Source organism: Pongo abelii, chromosome 7, assembly GCF_028885655.2.
Source record: "Pongo abelii isolate AG06213 chromosome 7, NHGRI_mPonAbe1-v2.0_pri, whole genome shotgun sequence".
Classification (NCBI taxonomy): domain Eukaryota; kingdom Metazoa; phylum Chordata; class Mammalia; order Primates; family Hominidae; genus Pongo; species Pongo abelii.
In genome coordinates, this window is record NC_071992.2 from 11,087,177 (window position 1) to 11,105,339 (window position 18,163).

Genomic DNA, 18,163 nt, shown 5'->3' on the forward strand with positions numbered 1-18,163 from the left:
CGGGCCAGTCCTTCAGCAGAGACAATTTGGCTAAGAGGATGCCACCGCCCCTGCACTTCACATCTGCCTCCAGGGCTGGTTCACAGATGTGCCCTAACCATCCCTTCCTCTGAGACTCACACGCACCCAATTCAGCGTCGGGGCCTGAGCAGCTGACTGGCCAAGCTCAGGTCACATGCTCACACCTGGTCACCAGGGCATGAGCCAGGAAGAGGAGGACGTGGTCCTCTGGTTGCAGAGAAGGCTGCACGGCCTCCCTGCTGTTCTGCGCAAAATGGGGCGCTCCCTCCACACAGAAAGGAGAGGGGGTTGGATATGGCAAATAGACAGACAGTCCAACAAAAGACAAATAGCAGCAAGCATCCACTGTGCTCTTTCATATTCCTTCTCCAGTGCATGCTGTGTCAGTCAGTTACGAATGTCAGAAACCCCACTCAAAGTAGCTGAAGCAAAAAAGGCGGAAGGTATACGCTGTGTAACCTGGGCAGGGCAGGTGGCTTCCCACGGGGCCCAGCTGCGGGCCCCCAGCTCCTTGCCGCTGGGCTCTGATGGCCAGGCTGCCACACTGTCTGCTTGGCTTTGCTCGCCAGGTAGACCCTTTCCCCATATGTGCTGAGCGTGGTGGCCCCAGCAGCCCCGGCTAGCTCAGAGCAAGCCTGGCCTCTGAGTGGTTCTGACACCAAAACTTCATCCTGTGTTTCCCCACGCCCCAGGAGAAAGGAAACCCCAGGGATGGGCTCCTGTGGGAAAGGGGGATGCACTTTCCAGAAGAGGGAGGAAGCTGCTGGATGGAAATGACCTCATCCTGCACTGGACCCCAAGGAGGCTCTCATGCTAGGTCTGTCACATCAGACTGTCCCCTCCAACTCCAGCACACAGTCCTGGGATTTGGCATGAGCTGTGGCTGTTCCTGTCTTTGTCCCACTGCAGGCCCAGAGCCTGCACACCTATGTCTGGACACTTGTGGTCAGGGCAGGCAGGGTGGGTGGCATCCATGGGGACAGGAGGGGAGGCACCATCCCAGGAAGCCTGGGTCTCTTTTTCTGCCTCTCTGAGCCCATCCAGGCTGGCTCAGATTTGAGCAAGGACAGGTCGCTGTGAGTGGGAGGAAATCTGTTTTATTGGCTCATTCATTCCACAGCATTTAAAGAGAGCAGCATTGTGCTAAGTCCTGGAGGGTCCAGCATAAAAGGCTTGGTTCTAGCCCTGAAGTTGGGAGTCTGGTAGAGGCGACCATCGACAAAGGCCCTAGGTGTAAGTGCTGTGACTTAACAGGGGCAGTAAGCCCAGTGGTTAGGGGCCAGCTCAGAGCCAGACTGCAGAGGTTCAAATCCCAGCTTCACCACTTACAAGCTCTGTGGCTTCAGGCAAGGTGCCGAACCTGTCTGTGCCTCAGTCTCTTCATCTGTAAAATGGGGATGATGATATCCCGAATTCATAGGGCTGTTGTGAGGATTAAATGTGTTAATACATGTAAAGCTTTTAGCACCACACCTCGTGTGGTGTGGTGTAAGCGTTAGCTAATGTTGCGATGACATAATTGTTTCTCTGATGTGCTCCGGTTGTCCTGGGTACACACAGCCCAGCCTGGGCAAATCAAGCAAAACTTCCCCCAGGAGAAAATCCCTGAGAACTGAACTAAGGCATAGAAAGGAGGGAAGGGCTTTCCAGGCTGGAGGAAAGCTTGTGCCGAGTCAGGGGTGCGAAAGAGCATGGTGTCCAGCGGGACAGGGGTGCTGGGTCGGGGTTGGAAAGATTGTGTCTTACGAGGAGAAACGAAAGGGTTCTTTCTAGTGGAGAATGTGAGGCTGGAAGGAACAGCAGGAGCGCGTGGGGAGAGGAGGTGTGCAGGGGATGGGTCAGCAGCGCCTGCGTCTTCCCCTGCCCCTGGGAGCCCATCGAGGAAGTGGATTTGACCGTTTTCCAGGTGAACATATTAGGTCATAATGAGACAAGGTGTTGTTGGCTGAGCTGCCCCCACCTGGCTCCTCCAGCAGCCAGAGGAGTTAGCTCATGGTTGGCAAAGGCTCCTTCAAGGAGCCGCTGTGGGCCTGGGAGCCAGGGAGCGTGTTGGAACAGCAGTCTCTGTGTGTGGCATGGGTCCTTGGCACTGGCACACAGAGCTGCAGAAAGGCTGACGTGCCCCTCAGGGGCTTGTCCCCACTGCTGCTGGGTGGCCTGCCTGGCAGGGCATGTCTGGGCCTGGTGGGATTACAGGGTCTGATTTCGTTTTTCTAGACACCTTAGATCCCAGGTCTGGCAGCGTCCTTTGGCTTCCTTCTCCTGCTCCTCCACCCCTAGGAATGACCCAGGTTACATGTAAAGAAAGCCCGTTTGTTTAGAGTGTTGGGGGGCTCTTCCTCCTGGGGCCTGGGCCCCGGGAGTCCCTGGTTTGTCAAGCGAGAGAGGAGGCCTCCACTGCTTTTCCAGCCCAGGAAGCTGCCCAGTGCTGGCGTCTGTTCCCCGGCACCCGGCCAGCACCTCTCTGCCGGCTCAGGCCGGGTCCAGCTCAGTGCCCAGTGAGCAGTGACAAGCTTTTCTGCTGTCACATCCCTCGGCCTTTATGGGTGACGTTCCAGCTCAGCTCCTGTGCCTAGTGGGAGGGAAGAAACCCCTTTGGGCTTCTTCAGGCACCAGGGCACCCAGGGGGACAGTGCTGCCCAGACACTGATGACCAGGAAAACACATGCTGGTTGAGCAACTCCTCACGGTCTGACTGTGCTGGGGGCAATCCCATTCCTGCAGCAGCTCCTCACCATCTGGCTGTGCTGGGGGCAATCCCGTTCCTGCCAGCTACAGGTGACCACATGCTCTAAAATAGTGACTTCCTAACTCAGGCCTCTCCACGTTGCACACACGCCTATTCAGGTGGGTACAGCTCTTTACAGTTTAAAGAGAGCTTTCACATACAAGGTTCCCTAGATCCTCAGCCATCGCACCGATTAGGAAACAGGCCACGAGGAGAGGACTAAGCCTGGGTGCTCGGCTTGTCAGCAGTTCTGGGACCAGAAACCAGGCTTTTGGGGCCTGGCCTTGGTCTGCCATGCAGAGAGCACACAGTGGAGTCTCCCCAACACCCCGAGCCGTGGGCGGGGCAGTCACAATGTGAGCAGAGAGGGAAGGGAGCAGACATGGAATGGTTTTAGTAAGTGGAGCTGTTCTCTCCCTTCTATGGCAGAACAGATTCCACTAAGTTTTGAGACCTGAAAATCTGGGGGAGGTGGGATCAACTGACTTCGTGTTGTTTGGTGTCCAGGGAAGGATGTCAGGGTGCAGGGATTGTCTTGGGCCACCCAGCAGGTCAGAGACCAACAGAGTGACTGCTCAGTGCAGTTGGAGGGTCATGATCTGTCATGTGACAGTGATATAACTCTGATAGGTTATGTCGTCTTAATAATGACATTTTAAAAACCGTGACTAGGGCTACATGACTGTGTCTAGGGCTTCCTGTAGACCAGGCAGTGTGCTGAGAGCTTACATTTGTAACCTTATTGAATCCCTGATTAGGACCTACGAGGTAGACGTTATTATCCCCAGAACTGGCCTCATGGCTGTGGGCAGTGGCACAGGGCCCCTTGCGTGGGTTCATGCTCTGCTGTCACTGTCTTGAAATTCTTAGAACTTTTTTTTTTTTTTTTAAGACGGAGTCTCGCCCTGTCACCCAGGCTGGAATGCAGTAGTGCGATCTTGGCTCACTGCAACCTCCGCTTCCTGGGTTCAAGCGATTCTCCTGCCCCAGCCTCCCAAATAGTGGGATTACAGGCGCATGCCACTACGCCCAGCTAATTGTTGTATTTTTAGTAGAGACGGGGTTTCACTATGTTGGTCAGGCTGGTCTTGAACTCTTGACCTCATGATCTGCCTGCCTCGGCCTCCCAAAGTGCTGGGATTACAGGTGTGAGCCACGGCGCCCAGCCAATTCTTAGAACTTTTTAAACAAGGAGCCCCGCATCTTCGTTTCATACTGAGCCTTGCAAATTATGTAGTCGTTCCGGTTGTTCTCATTTCTCAGAAGAGGACACACAGGCCCAGAGTAGTCATGAAGCAAAGTGCCAACGTCACAAAGCCAATGGCTGCCCTGGAGCTCTAACCCAGAGCCCACACTCTCTGGAGTAGAAAGAGGCTGAGACAGAGTCAAATGAATTGTGCCCAGGTCCAGCTGCTGGCACCTGCCTGTGACCAGAGGGTGAGGCACTTCACCTGCCCTAGCCTCGATTTCTCCTTGGTGAAATGGGGTGATCCCGCCTGCCTCTGGGGGCTATTTTGGGGCTCACATGGGCAGATGTGCACACCATGTTTTCTGCACTTCACCAAACTCAGCAGATCCGAGGACCATCACTAGCTGGTCACAGTTCACAGGGGCTGCCGCCCGTGCCACCAGATGGTCCTGACATGGTCTATGCAGGCCTTCACCTGAGGTCAGGAGTTCCAGACCAGCCTGGCCAACGTGGTGAAACCTCGTCTCTACTAAAAATACAAAAAATTAGCTGGGCATGGTGGCGGCTGCCTGTAACCCCAGCTACTCGGGAGGCTGAGGCAGGAGAATCGCTTGAACCCAAGAGGCGGAGGTTGCAGTGAGCCAAGATCACGCCATTGCACTGCAACCTGGGTGACAAGAGTGAAAACTCTGTCTCAAAAAAAAGAAAAAGAAAAGAAAAGAAACCAATAATTGAAATAAATTATCTGCAATACAGTTACAGACTTGTAGCAGTTTCCCACTCTGAGAGGAGCCCCTCACCCAGCAGTGGTAGCAGCAATGGGATGCCCTCACCTCTGCAGTGGGAGCCTGCACTGCAGTGGGGGAGGGGGTGGGCCACCAGGGCTCCTCGTCCATGTTATCTGCTCACAGAACTCAGGGAGGGAGGGTGCTGCTCATTCACCTGCAGTTGAATCCTCTCCAGGAAGCTTTGATGGATCTAATCAGAGCTCCCCTGCCAGGGAGAAGGAAGCCCTGTAGGTGCAGCTGCCCCAGACATGCTCACAACAGATCCTGGCACCTCAGCAAAGAGGCAGACGGCGCCTGGGAGGGGCCCCAGAAAGCAGCTGATAAGTCTTTAGATTTGGACAGATTCTGACCGTGAAACTGCACAGAAGACTCCCATGAGTACATTTCGCATTTGCGGACTTAACGTGCTAAGTCTTCAGAGAGTGCCGGTGAATTTTAGCTCTGCCAATCTGCTAGAGCATAGGAGGTTGGTATTTATCACTCCCATTTTACAGATGAAGAAAATGAGGTTTAGCAAGCCTGACAAGACCTAGAGCTAGGCCATCTGATCCCATCTCTAGTGTCTGCATCTGGAGACAGTGGTTCTCCACCCCGGCTGCACACTCAGATCTTCGGGGGAGCTGAACACTGCTGTCTGAGTTCCATCTCAGACCAACTGAATCAGAATCCAGTTCCTCAGGGGGATTCTCGCTTGCTCCAAGCAGAGCTGGAGGTGACAGCGGGTTTCTCTGCTTACCAGTTGGGGTGGACTATTCCTTCTCATTCTCCACGGATGCCCCTTGCCAGGGCAGGCTCGTAGCCTAGGGCGGCAGAGGTCGGGCAGCAGGATGTCCTCCGGTCACATCCCTACCGCAGGCTGGGGCTAAAGAAAAGGTCTGGACTGGAAAGTTCTGCTTTTCCTTGAGCATCTGCGTGCCATGTCAGAGAGGAATCCCAGGACACCACGAGGTGGTCCTGCTGCCTGTTCAGCTTTTGCCACCCTCATCTTAATTCTTTTCCCTCCTATCCTCACCTCCCTTCTGCCCAGTTCCCCTCACTCCAAACAAGTAATAATGTGTAATGACTATGGCTATTCCCTTCCTTTTTTTTTTTGGCCAGGATGTTTTTAGGCATTTACAAGTCAGTAACAATCCCTCTTTCTTTCTCCTTTTTCACCCCAAGGGTGGCCTACTCTCCAGGCTGCTGAGAATCTTGCTTTTCTTCATTTAAGCTTCATCTTGAACATCATTCCATATCAATTTATTCTTTTTTATAGCTGCATGTCCCCCAGCACAGGTTTTTTTTTTTTTTTTAAACACACCCTGGAAGTCCAGGACTTACTTCCTGGGTCCAAATCAGATGTCTCCTACTTAGATTCACCCATGTCCACTGCCCACCCAATGGACCTCGGACCACAGAGTCTGGAGGCTGCGGTCTCTTCTTACTGGGAGTTACGTTTCTACCCTGTGTCTGATGTTATGGGGTAGGAGCCGGGGCTTATGCCTCCTCTCTGGAGATGGGGAGGCCACATCAGATCCCGTAGCTGAAGTCCTTACCAAACAGGTGCTGCCATGTGGGCACTTAGGTGAACACGAGAAGCCTCGTTCTAGAACAATGAGTCACAGCCTGCTCGTTTAGCCATCCAGCCCAGGTGCCACCGCCTTCTTCCCTTCACAACTGCAGGTTTATTTGCTTCTGCCTCTGAAGAGGTGAGGTAAGGTGTTGTTCTTGGAGGAAGAAGCTAGGAGCGTGGAGTAAGACCTGGATGTAGAAACTGCTGCTGGAGGACAGGACCTGTGGTGGGTGGAGGTGGTGAGGGGGCAGTGGCACCTGGACGGAGCAGACACACCTGAGCCTGTGTGGGGTGCGGTTGCCCTGCTGGCTGGCCCCAGGGACCCTCCGGCCGTTGCCACAGAGAGGAGAGACCTGTGGCCTCAGATTCAGACAGCCTGAGCTTGTCCCCACAACTTATTGCTGGGAGATCTTGGTGGGTCATTTAACTTCTAGGAGATGTGGGTTCCTCGTGTGTGAAATGAGAATAAAAACAAATCCGTGTAGACTTGCTGGGGGCATTAAATAAGATAGAGGTGGAGTCGTTTTTATATAAATGGTAAAACACTGCACAGTTTTTCGATTGGTCATTAACTTCTTGGCATTGAATTAAGGCATTGAAATGACCTCACTTCCGTCCCGCACTAGCCATGAGAAGTACAGTCACCAGTCCTCTCAGCCTCAGTTTCCCCTTCTATGGAGTAGACGTGCCCGCCGCTGAGTGGGAGGGCAGGGATCGGGACTGATGCGGTTCTCATCCCTCCCACAGGGTCTCCAGCCACCTGCCCTTCCCGAGAGGAGAGAGCTCTGGGCCTTCTTCCTGCCAGTCTGGTCTTCGAGTGCATTCAGGACAGATAGACCTTGGTACGGGCTGCCCCGAGATTCCTGCAGCGCTGTCTGTTCCTGCCTTCTGTGGATCATGGCACCCACAGGATTCCAGGACGGATCATAGACACGAGCCTCCAGGAGGGCGCCCTGTGCGGCTCACTGCGCGGTCCCTCTTAGCTCCCCTGCCACCCAGCCTCCGAGGCCGGCTCCTGTCCCGGAAATGCCCTCGGGCACCTGGATGAGGCCATCCCAGAGCGGGACCCAACTGTGCCACCCACCAAGCCTCCCCGTGTGCCCCCCGTGCCCTCGCATGTCCGGCTGCCAGGGCAGACTGTAGAATGTCTGTGCCCCAGATCCACGTGGAAGAAGTGGGTGCAGAAGAGGGGGCGGAAGCAGCCGCACCACCCGATGACCACCTCCGGAGCCTGAAGGCCCTCACCGAGAAACTGAGGCTGGAGACCCGCAGGCCCTCCTACCTGGAATGGCAGGCCAGGCTGGAGGAGCAGACCTGGCCCTTCCCGAGGCCGGCTGCGGAGCCACGGGCGAGCTTGGAGGAGGGGGAGCGTGGGGGGCAGGAGCCCTTGCTCCCCCTGAGAGAGCCCGGGCAGCACCCCCCTCCTGCCAGGAGTGTCAGCCAAGGCGCCAGACCCTTGTCCACTGGCAAGCTGGAAGGCTTTCAGAGCATCGATGAAGCTATAGCCTGGCTCAGGAAGGAACTGGTGAGTGGCTGCCCCCAAGAATCCCCAGAAAAGAGGAGATGCCACCGTCTCTCTGTGTCTTTTTTTGTCTCACTCTGTCTGTCTCCCCACCCCCACCATGTATTTCTTCCCCTCTCTCTCCCCTCCAAATGCACATCTGTAATCTTCCTATGAGTTGAAGGCAGGCCTCATTTGTATGTGGCTGGGGGGACCCAGGTGTCATCAGCCTCTAATCGCAGACACTAATGGAGGAAGCAGGTGTTTTCTGGCAGAACCGGAACCCATGTTAAGGTGTACCCCCCTCCCCCCCAACACCGCTCCCAGTACTGGAGTCTGGCTCTTGGGGTGTGACTGCCCCTCCCTCTGCGCTGGAACCTCCCCACCCTGCTGTCCACCCCAGCTGCCTGCCACGGCGGGGACCACTCTTCTGCACGTGAGCGGCCTCTTCCTGTGCTGGGCGCTGGCTGGGTGGCTCCAAGGGGCACAGTGGCTGGGGTGTGGCTGTGCAGGGTGCTGCTGTGAGGAGCTGGCTCGGTGTGGAATGTGCTCGAGTGGTGAGGAGTTGTGGAGCTGCCCAGAGCCGACGGGATGGGTCCTGCCTGGGGAGAAGCTCGGTGAGGAGGCTCAGAGGAGGAGTTGGCTCAGAAGTCAGGGCGGGGCCAGGTGTGAGCTAGAGGCACATTGTGTTTGAGCTGGGACCGCAGCGCAGTCACTTTTCTGCCCATAGGCAAAGCAGATTGCCAATAGGAGCATCTTTTGTGCATGGTGACTCAGCCTGAGAACAGGGTGGGGGTGCAGAGCTGGGTGCCCTGTCCCCTCCCACCCCCCCAGGGGAGAATCACCCGTGTCTAGCACGACACCCTCTCAGCAGCACCAGGCATGAAGCTAACCCTACCCCAGCTCTCAACCCCTGCCCCACCCGTCCCTGAGGCCCAGGTGACACCTGCGAGTCAGGCCACTCTGGCCACAGGTGAGCCAGCCATCAATGGCAGCTGCCTTCCAGAGCTGGCAGTGGCTCTTGGGTCGGCTGGGTAGGCTGAGGCCTGCTTGGTTTGTTTTGCAGAATCTCGAAAACTAAATCCCCATGAGGCCTGGAACGCCTCAGGGGCTGAGAGAATCCACTGGGGTTTGGAGTGGGGCAGGGCTCAGGGACGCAGGGATCTGACTGATTAATTGGAAGCCTGTTTGGGTTTTAACACTTGATACCGAGAGTGCTTCTCAGAACACACCATTCTGTTATGTCCGTCTCTAGTAACGAGAGGGTGCACGTGCTGTCGGCTTCGGAGAAGATGAGGCACCTGCGGGTTTGAGCCATATCTCTGGGGTGCTCTGTCATCCCTGGTGCTCTTGGTGGGGGGTATAAGAGGTGAGCGGAGATGCACAGTGCCCCAGGACAGACCGCGCGCAGTCCCCAGCTGCTCTTTGAATGGCTGAGGCTATTGCTTTGATTTGCTTTCTTAAGAAGGAACAAAAAACATTCTTGTTCATCAAAGATACAATTTGTTGGTTTCGAGTTCATTTGAGATTGTATTGCCTGTGGGAGCTGAGGCTTTTACTTTTTAAGGAAGTTAGCATTCCGCATAGCGCCCACTAGGATGGAGCTTCCTAGAACTTGGCCTGCTTATCGTCCTTTCGTCCCCTCACTGTGGCGTGTACTATAACCACCTGGGGAGCTTTTAGGACTCCCAAAGCCTAGGCCACACCGAAGACCAATCCAATGAATGTCTGGGGGTGCTAACCACACGTGTGGTTTTTAAAGCTCCCGCGTGCTTCTAATGTGCAGCCTGGGCCTCGAGTCTACAAGTCATGCTCGCATCTCCTGCCAGGCCTGTGAGCCAAGCAGCATGAAGTGCCCTGCCCAGTGTGCTGGCTAAGCGAGGAAGGTGGCCCAGGGTGAGGCACAACCGTGGGTGATGTGTAGAGCCAGGCTCCATAGGCCAACAGCAGAGCAGAAATTGTCAGGACTAATCTGACTACCAAAGGCTGTCGTACATAGGGTAAAGGGAATATTAGCATTATTAAAAGTGCTTTATATTTGCACTGTTTCCACTCCTCTAGCCACTTCCCTGTGCCACCAGGGGTGCGTCCTGTGTGCCAGGCACTTCGCAGGCATTACTCAGCTCTTCTAATTGTCGGATGACCTTCCTGGTACCCCTACTTTTCCTGTTTGATTCCCAAAAACGTAAATCACAAAAATGTCAGCAGGCAACAGAATGCATGGGGGTGGGGGCAGAGAGAGAAACAGGATTGAATGAGTTGCAGCCTCATTCCGTGATCTCTGATTCTTACAACAAGACTGCATGATTGCTCTCACTGTGTCCATTTTATGGATGGATAAACTGAGGTCCACAGAAGTCAGGTGACCTGCTTAGGATGACATGATGAGTGAGCCACAGAGCCGGGGCTGGAACTCATACAGGGTAGAGAGCTATGGGGAGAGAGGTAGCAGGTGAGGCTCGTGAGGTGGCCCAACGCAGAAGGTTCCATTGGGCATGCTCAAAGAGCAGCGACCAAGATGATGCATGCTCCAGAAATCATCCTCGTCGCGGGATAGAGAATGTCTCAGAGCATTGACTTCCAAACTCTAATGTGCATGTGGGTCACTGGGGCTCATGTGCAGATGAAGATTCTGGTCCCTTTGGTTGGGAATGGAGCTTGTGCTTTCGAATTTCCAACAAGCTCTAAGGTGACACTATTCTGTTAGTCCCCGGGCCACACTTAGAGTATCAGGGAATTAAAGGAGGGCGAGACCAGGGCCAGGGGACCAAGAAGGGACCTCAGAGGACAGACCCAGGGATCCCCAAGCGGGAGCTCTGAGCCCTGTCTCTGTCATAACTGTCCATGTGGCTTAGGGCTCTGTCTGTGAATGTGCCTCAGTTAACAAACTCACAGCATCCCACCCTGAGTGGTCCAAGAGCCACACTCATTCAGAAGATTGCAACTCTGAGGCCCAAAGCAGACCAGACACAGACTGGCAGGCAGGCAGGCTGGACGTGCAGTTCCACCTGCTGCCGGGATTAGACAGCAACTTGCAAAACCCTTTGATTGGATTGAAAACTGAGAGTTCAACGTTGGAGAACAAACACATTCTGCTCTATTTAAGTCTCAGTCAAAACCTTAAACTTAATGCCATGGTTTCCCTCATTCATCGTCTTAACTCATTGAAGGCACCTTTAAAAATTAATCTATTCTTTAACTCAGTGAAAGTGATTTGCATAACCTTTTTTGTCGTATTTTAAGCCCAGAAGGTGGTTTTCTCTACACCTGGGCAAGCCCTTCCTACAGATTTGTTAGGTTCAAGTGCAAATGTGTTGTTTGTTCTCACGTGGCCAAGGAAATCGATTAGAAATCTGTAATTCCCTTAGTCGTGTGGATATTTTCCGTAACTCAAAGGGAGTTTGGACTGCAGGAGAAGGCAGACTCTAACCTGTCCTCTGACCACCTAGCAGCTCTCCCAGGAGGCAGTGGTCAATGTCCTCTCAGCCAGAGGCAGGCAGTGCTGGGTCTGTAAGCATCGTCTTAATCTGCTCCCACCTCCTACAAGACCAGCTAAAAGGCAGAATGACTGCCTGACTGGCTGATTTCTGAGGCTGAGAGGATCCTAACAGCTCTCAGGGGTCAGCTCTCCCTCTCAGCTTTCAAGGAAATGACTGTCACTCCTGACGCCCCCCAGGGATCAGCAAGTAGATCCTCCAAGCTTCTTAGTGCGACTCCCAGCTAAGACGGCCTGACCTTGGGCTCCCTGGGCGGAGCTGGAGATGTGTGGCTCTCTGGCTGTGGCAGGCAGGACTGCGGCCACCTGACTGCTCCAGGCGAGGCCCAGTCTCGCTGCTCCTGGGACACTGGCTCAGGGGAGTGGCCGTTGTGCAGCTGCAGTTCTAGGCTGTTCAGGTCACCAGAAGGTCACAGCCCCCAGCTTTCACCTTCCAGGTAGCCGAGTAGCCTGGGTGGGAGTGCGGGGAGGGCATTGCTTGAGGAAGTAGGGGAGCTAGAAAAGAGCATGACCTGGAGCTGTGGGATTCTCTCCTCTCTAGCTGAGTCTGGAATTCAGAGCATTCGCACACGCCTCTTCCCGGGCTTGGGTCCATCAGCCAACTCCCTGGGATGGGGCCCTGGGCATTCAGCACAGGGGAGCAAGGACCCTCCTTTCTGTTTTCTCTCTTCATTCACACCCACAAGTTTCCCTTGCCAACCCGGAAGACAGAGAAAAGGGGCAATAAAGTCTTCCACGTGGTTTATGCAGTGCCAGGATGAAAACCAAAACCTTCCGGCTTCCTAATGGGCAGTTTGTAGTGAGAAGCCCTGGGCACCCAGTGATATTTTTCTTTTAGTTTCACACAGGTGTGTGATCCCTGCAGACACCCCCCTCCCGCCGTCTCCTCCCTCCTCCTGCACCAAGAAGGTGTTTATGGCTGTTAGAAAAAAAGAAGAGAACCTTGACAAGTTTTCATCACTTAGGGCCTGTCGTGGCTGGCCCCACTGTGGCCACAGGGTGGCTTCAAGGGGGCTGCCCTCTCCCTGTTAACCCTCTGTTGCCTGTGCTGCCTGCTTGGTATGCCCAAGATTCTGGTATGTCAGGGGACAGCCCTCTGAGGCCGGTGTCATCCATGTGTGCTAAGCAGTGTGGCCAAATGGCAGGTCATACTCACCAGGTGTCTTCTGATGGGAAATGGGCGCTACAGCCAGGTTGATAACCCCCATCTAGGGAACCTTCCATATATACACTATCCTGCAAGAAGGCTTGGAAGTATTTGCTATTCCCATCTTACAGAGAAGAAGACTGAGGCTCAGGTTGTAGAACTGAGGGACAGAAAGTTTACAGCAACTTGGCCAAGGTCATAGGCAAGGATGTGGCTAAGCCACAACACAGACACACATCACTTGGTTCTGGATCCAGATCTCTTTCCTTTGTTCTGGGCACATCAGATGTCCAAGTCAAGGGGCCCTGAGCTGCCAGAAAGCCTGTGCTTCAACCCTTCAGAACAGGATACTTGTAAAAGGTCACACAGGAGGTTGCTAGCAATGCCTCATAACCATTTGCAGGGACGGGGCAGCTGCACTGTTTCAGGATGAAGACAGCAAGTTGCTCAGAGCCATCAGCGAGGCACTGGCTGAGCGGGGATTTGGTTCACAAGAGAATTTCTAGTCCCAGCCTCTGTTCGCCCAAGGCTAAGTTTTCTCTGCATAGCCCGGGGCTTTCAGCCTGTCTGGCACCAGCCCTGCAGGAGGAAGATTCCTGTTCTATTCATCTGGGCAGATACGGCCTCTTGGGGGTTACCAAAGAAAGTATAAACAAAAGAACCAGGGAAGGAAATACACCAAAACTTGATGATCTTTATTTCTGAATGGTAATATTATTTTGACTTTTCTATAGTTTTCAAAGTTTCTAAAATAGGAATATATCATGTATAATCAAGGGGAAAGAGATTATTAAAAGACCAAAGAAGCAAAAGCGCCAGCACCAGGCTCTTCTCTCCCTTGCCAGTGTAATCGGTATGCATTCTTCACCTTGTACTCTGCAGATTTTTTTAAGGCATAGAATCTCCTAGAATAAAATAAAAGTAAGGCCTTCAATCTCCCAACATTCTTGTTTGATGTGAGAGCGGATGAGGTGGGGCTGCTGGCCAGGGAGCTGCAGCTGACCCCAACCGGGAGGTCCTGCTGCTCTCCCTTTCCTGGCTGTCTGGCAGGGTCAAGGAGAAGGGAGTTGGAGGATCCCCACAGCAGCACCTCACTGGAATAGCAGCTCATGGCAATCCCGGGGCTGAGAGAGGCAGGCGGGAGTCTTTTCATCCAGCCCTGTGTCCATTCAGCACTACTAGCCTCCACTGGCTGCCTGGCTTCCGTGCTGGGGTGGGGTGAGGCCAAGGTGGATGGGTCAGGGCTCCTGTCTTTGTGAAGTTTCCCTTCCAAGGAGGAGACAGGCACATAAACACAGCAGCGTGGTGTGACAAAAGTTAAAATAGAGATGCAGTAAGTTGAGTTTTGAGATGATCTGGTGAGCTGAGGGCTGTGCTGAGTGGATGATGAAATTAACCAAAGGGAAATACACAAATTCCTCACTTCCTGGGCAGCCAGATCCATGCCTGTCCACGTAATTGCATTAAGCTTCTCCTTATTTCCCATTCATGTTTCTTCTATAATAATAAACCCAATTCCTCTGATGGGCACCCTCCCCATTATAACAGCACACCATGGTATGGGGTAGTGACTACTGGGTGAGGCACCCAGAGTGTTTGCTAAAAGTGCAGATCCCTCCCAGCCCTCCATGGAAATTCAGATTCCATAAACCTGGGGAGGTGTTGGGGTTTTAACAAGTACCTGCAAGTGATTCTAATGCAACTGGCTCATTAACTGGTCAAGAGTGCACTGGGAAAAGCATAATATTTGTAATTAGATTCAACTTCAAGTCAGATTCTACCAGATCCTAGTTGTGTGCCTTTAGGTAAACCAATTAACCAAGACTTCTTGGTTTTGTGATTGTAAAATGATGATAATAAATCCCTACTTGGCAGCGCGTTGAGCAGGGAGGAGGGGAATGAGTGGCATTAGGACACTGAACAGTTGCTGGGCCCCTGGGATGGTGGGGTGCTGTGTTATACATGTCTATACACACACCTCACATCATTCAATAGCCATAGCAATCTTTCCGGGTAGGCACGATTACTATCCCCGTTTCACAGATGAGAAAACTGAGGTTAAAAAACTTGCCCAAGATCAATCAGCAGAGCAGGAATTTGAACTCAGATCTGCCCGACCTCAAAGCCCTGCAGTGGGTCTGGATTCACCCACAATGCTATAGGAAACTGTGAGGCCCCTGGCAGCTGAAGCCCAAAGCATGTTCTTCCCAAGAAGACAGGAACCTGAGTAATGGAGTATGAAATGACTTTGGAGAACAAAACAGCCTCAAACTAGCCTGGAGGGTGGGGCAGAAAATTGATTTGCCTCACTTCCCTTTGGAGGCGCAGGCAGGAATCTATAGCAACTGCAGGTGCCTGGGAGCCCTAATTACTCCCGCAGGGCCCCACTCCAGCAGCTCATGTCCTGCCCTCAGCTCTCCCTCCCTCGAGGTCAGCAGCCTGCTGACACCTTCCCAGCTGGTTCTCACTCAGCATCAGATGTGAAGCTCCCGCTACATCTGTTTCCAAACCAGGGGATAGAGAACCCGAGAAAAGCCTAGAAATCCCAACAGTTGCGCCTCAGGGGTCTTCTGAGGGCTCTCGGGTGACCCCAGGGCACTTCGGCACTCTGTTTCCATAGGACAGTTGTCACCTTGGCTAAAGCTTCCAGTTTCATGTGATGAAGCCCCAATTCCTGCCTGCAGATGGGGGAGGCCTTCCTGCAGGTAGAATTGAGAAGGCCATGCAGGGGACCTCCTGTCAGAGCAGGGAGGTGGCCCCTGCTAGGGGTGTCTTCTCTCCCTCCACCGACTGGCCCAGAGACCCCCAGCAGCGTGGCTGAGCTCACAGAGGTGAGGGAGCCAGCCCTTCCTGCAGGTCTTGCCGGGGACCCAGCCAGAACAGCCGTGCCTGGGCCTTCCTCACAGCCTGGCAGGGGCAGCAGTCCTGGGACCGGCTGCTTGGCCTCACGAGGGCCCCCACTTGCTCTCCAGGGGAGTGGCAGGGAAGTTGAGGAAGGCCTTGGCCCCTAGTGGTGGGCCTGGCCCTCCTCATGTGCAAGCTAAGGACACCCCTGAGTGGGAGGGTCCCCCCCGCATCTCCAGTCTGAAGTGCATTGGCATTACCAGCCCTCTGACGTTGGCAACACTTGGTGATAGAGACGATAACACAGCCCTACCCAACCCCGGACCATGCTTGGTGACGTGTGACAGGCAGTACAGTCGTCAGAGATAAGGGAGCGCTCAGTAAAGGTGGGTGAAGCTTGGGCTGGGGACCTGCCCTGAGCCAGGTGTGAGGAGCAAAAAAGGCTCCCGCAGGGACCCCGCACCCAGGAGGTGGGGCAATATGGGAAGTAAAAACGTAATTGAATGGTTTGCTCTGTGGTTCCATGTATGAAGACGGGCTACAGTGGAACTAGTAATGCTGGAACTCAATGTCCTGTACAAAGTGTGTGTATATGGGCTTATTTAATTCTCATAAATGATCAGTAGTGTGTGCCCATTTAATTATTGTCAATTATTATCAATAAGTGGGTACTATTATGCTCATTTAGCAGATGAGGAAATTGAAGCTTAAGTGTGGGGTGGCTTGCCCAGGGTGGCATCACCAGCAAGTTGAGGAGAAGGACTTTGAACCAGGGGCTGCTCCTCTGTCCTTTCTACTGGCTGCCTCTCCACAGGCCTGGGGGCAGTGGGAGATCCCAGAGGGTGGCGGTCAGCCCGGGTAGCAGAGGGAGGAGTGATTTCTCCAGGACTGTCCCAGCCGTGGAGACAGGTACTGGGTAATGGAGTGTGGAAAATCAAGACGTGACTCTGGCAAAATTTAACTAACGGATTGACTCATTGATTCATTCATCTAACAAATGGCTTTTGAGCACCAGAGCATGCCCTAGGCATTGTGGTGGCCCCAGTCTCTGTCTCTCCTCTGGTGTTTTGTCATCTAGTGGGAGACACGTGATAAAAAATGAAACCGATGCCCAACACGTGGGTGCCATGGGGGAGGCTGCATGGAGGGGCAGTGGTAGGAGGCGCCCATGGGGCTGTCATCCCCTCTGCAGGGAGGGGGACAAAGGCTGAGCTGGTCCTGAAGGGTGACAGGTGGAGAAGGGACCACAGGGGAGGGGACAGAGCTTCAGTGTGGCTGCCCTGCCGGGGCAAGGGCATCAGGGTGGGAGAGAGGAGTCTGGAGAGGTCAAGGGAACAGGAGGGTCCCGTGATACCTTTGAAAGATTTGAAGAAGCAGGGAGACCTGTCCATCAGCCTCTTGAGTGGAGACAGATTGAGCGAGGGGGAGGCAGGCAGGGAGGAGGCCCAGATGCTGGGAGCTGACGTGCAGAGGACCCAAGTGCAGGGGTGGTGCCAGTGACGCTGATCTGGGCCTGTCCTCACCCAGCCAGCAGCAGTCACATCTCTCCCGCTCTCTCTCGGGCACAGAATGTCTTCCTTGGGTGTACAGCTTCCAGAACCTCCTCACTTCCAAGATGCAATCTGATGGGAGGGGAGGAAGGTGATCAGCATCCTCTGTGAAGGGCACATGCCACCTGTCCAGAGTCACTCATGTCATCAGAGGCTGCACTAGGACTGGAACCCAAAGCCCCTAGCGGGAGATCTAGGGGCTCTTCAGAATGCATCACTCTGTCCTTCCCAAAGGCCAGCCTCACCCCTGAAGGTGTAGTTTGGCCTACACCTTCCAAGTTTGAAAAATCAAAGGCCTCATCACAGGGGTAGAGCTTAACTCTTGCTGTGGAGTCCTCGGGAGGGCCCGAAGAGCCTCCTGCTCTCTGCCCAGCTCTGGGGCTGTGGTCTCTCCCTCCCAGCAAACTGACCATCATTCCCCAGGGGGCACAGGAGCCCCTGGCAGGGAGGATCCCTGGAGGCCTGGCTCAGATGGAGTCATCTTGCTGTCTCCTTCCTGTATGCAAGTCAGCCCAGTGACAGGAGCCATTGCACCTGACCCCTTCCACCCACAGCCCCAGGCCAGGGGCCTGAAAGAGAACCCAGGACCAGCCGGGCTCAGACTCCCCGCCCTGCAGGCCCCGGGCTGCAGAGCGTGAGTGTGGCCTCCGCTCGCCAGGAGAGTCAGCTCCAGCTCCCTCCCCCTGGGCTGCAGCCTCCCAGAAGAGAGACCTTTGCGAAACAAGCTCCAGCCTTCCTCTGGAAATCAATTCACAAGACCAGCCTGGTTCCTAGGGGTGTTTGCATTTCTTTCTTCACATTTCCCCGGAACCTCCAGTTGCCCTTCAGCAGCGCGCTTGAAGGGCACTCCTGCTTTCTTTCCTGCCAGCGTTAATCTGGCTCTTTCTCAGGGACCAAACCCGAGATCATGTCATACAGTTTTACCCAGGCTGCTAAGTGGATTCTCCTGCACAACACTATGAAAATAATAAGGCAGACCTGCAGGTGAAGTTAAATAAGATAAGGAAAGAGATTACACAAATTGTTTCCTGGGTTCAAGAACTGTCCCATTCCCAAATCGTGGGACAGTGGAACATGTTCTGGGTCTGCACACACAGCTGGCAAAACAGCCTGGATTTTACACGCACCCTCTTTTCAGCATGCATCAGAGACTAATTGTAGCTATTAGGCTGGGATAGGAGAGACAAGAGCCTGACTTTAAAGGACCAGACAAAATGCCCTTCGCCACCTTGGGATTCTGTCTGCCTGCCCAGTTCTGGGCTGATTACCATGCTCCAGGACACGCACTCTCTCGCCTCTGGTTGGCCCCTGTGCACTGGGATTTCTCTCAAGCCAGCTTTAAAGATG

The 18,163-nt window shown here is 54.0% G+C and overlaps 1 protein-coding gene across 2 annotated transcripts in view; it reads left to right on the forward strand.

The window, feature by feature from the left end:
- FAM167A (family with sequence similarity 167 member A) overlaps window positions 1–18,163 on the forward strand; it is a 46,784-nt gene that overhangs the window by 16,574 nt on the left and 12,047 nt on the right. For both annotated transcript variants that reach the window (XM_024251443.3, XM_063726506.1), the window contains exon 2: window positions 7,026–7,803. In XM_024251443.3, coding sequence (XP_024107211.1) covers window positions 7,423–7,803 — 381 coding nt within the window. In that variant the 5' untranslated portion in view covers window positions 7,026–7,422. The remainder of the gene's footprint in view (window positions 1–7,025; window positions 7,804–18,163) is intronic.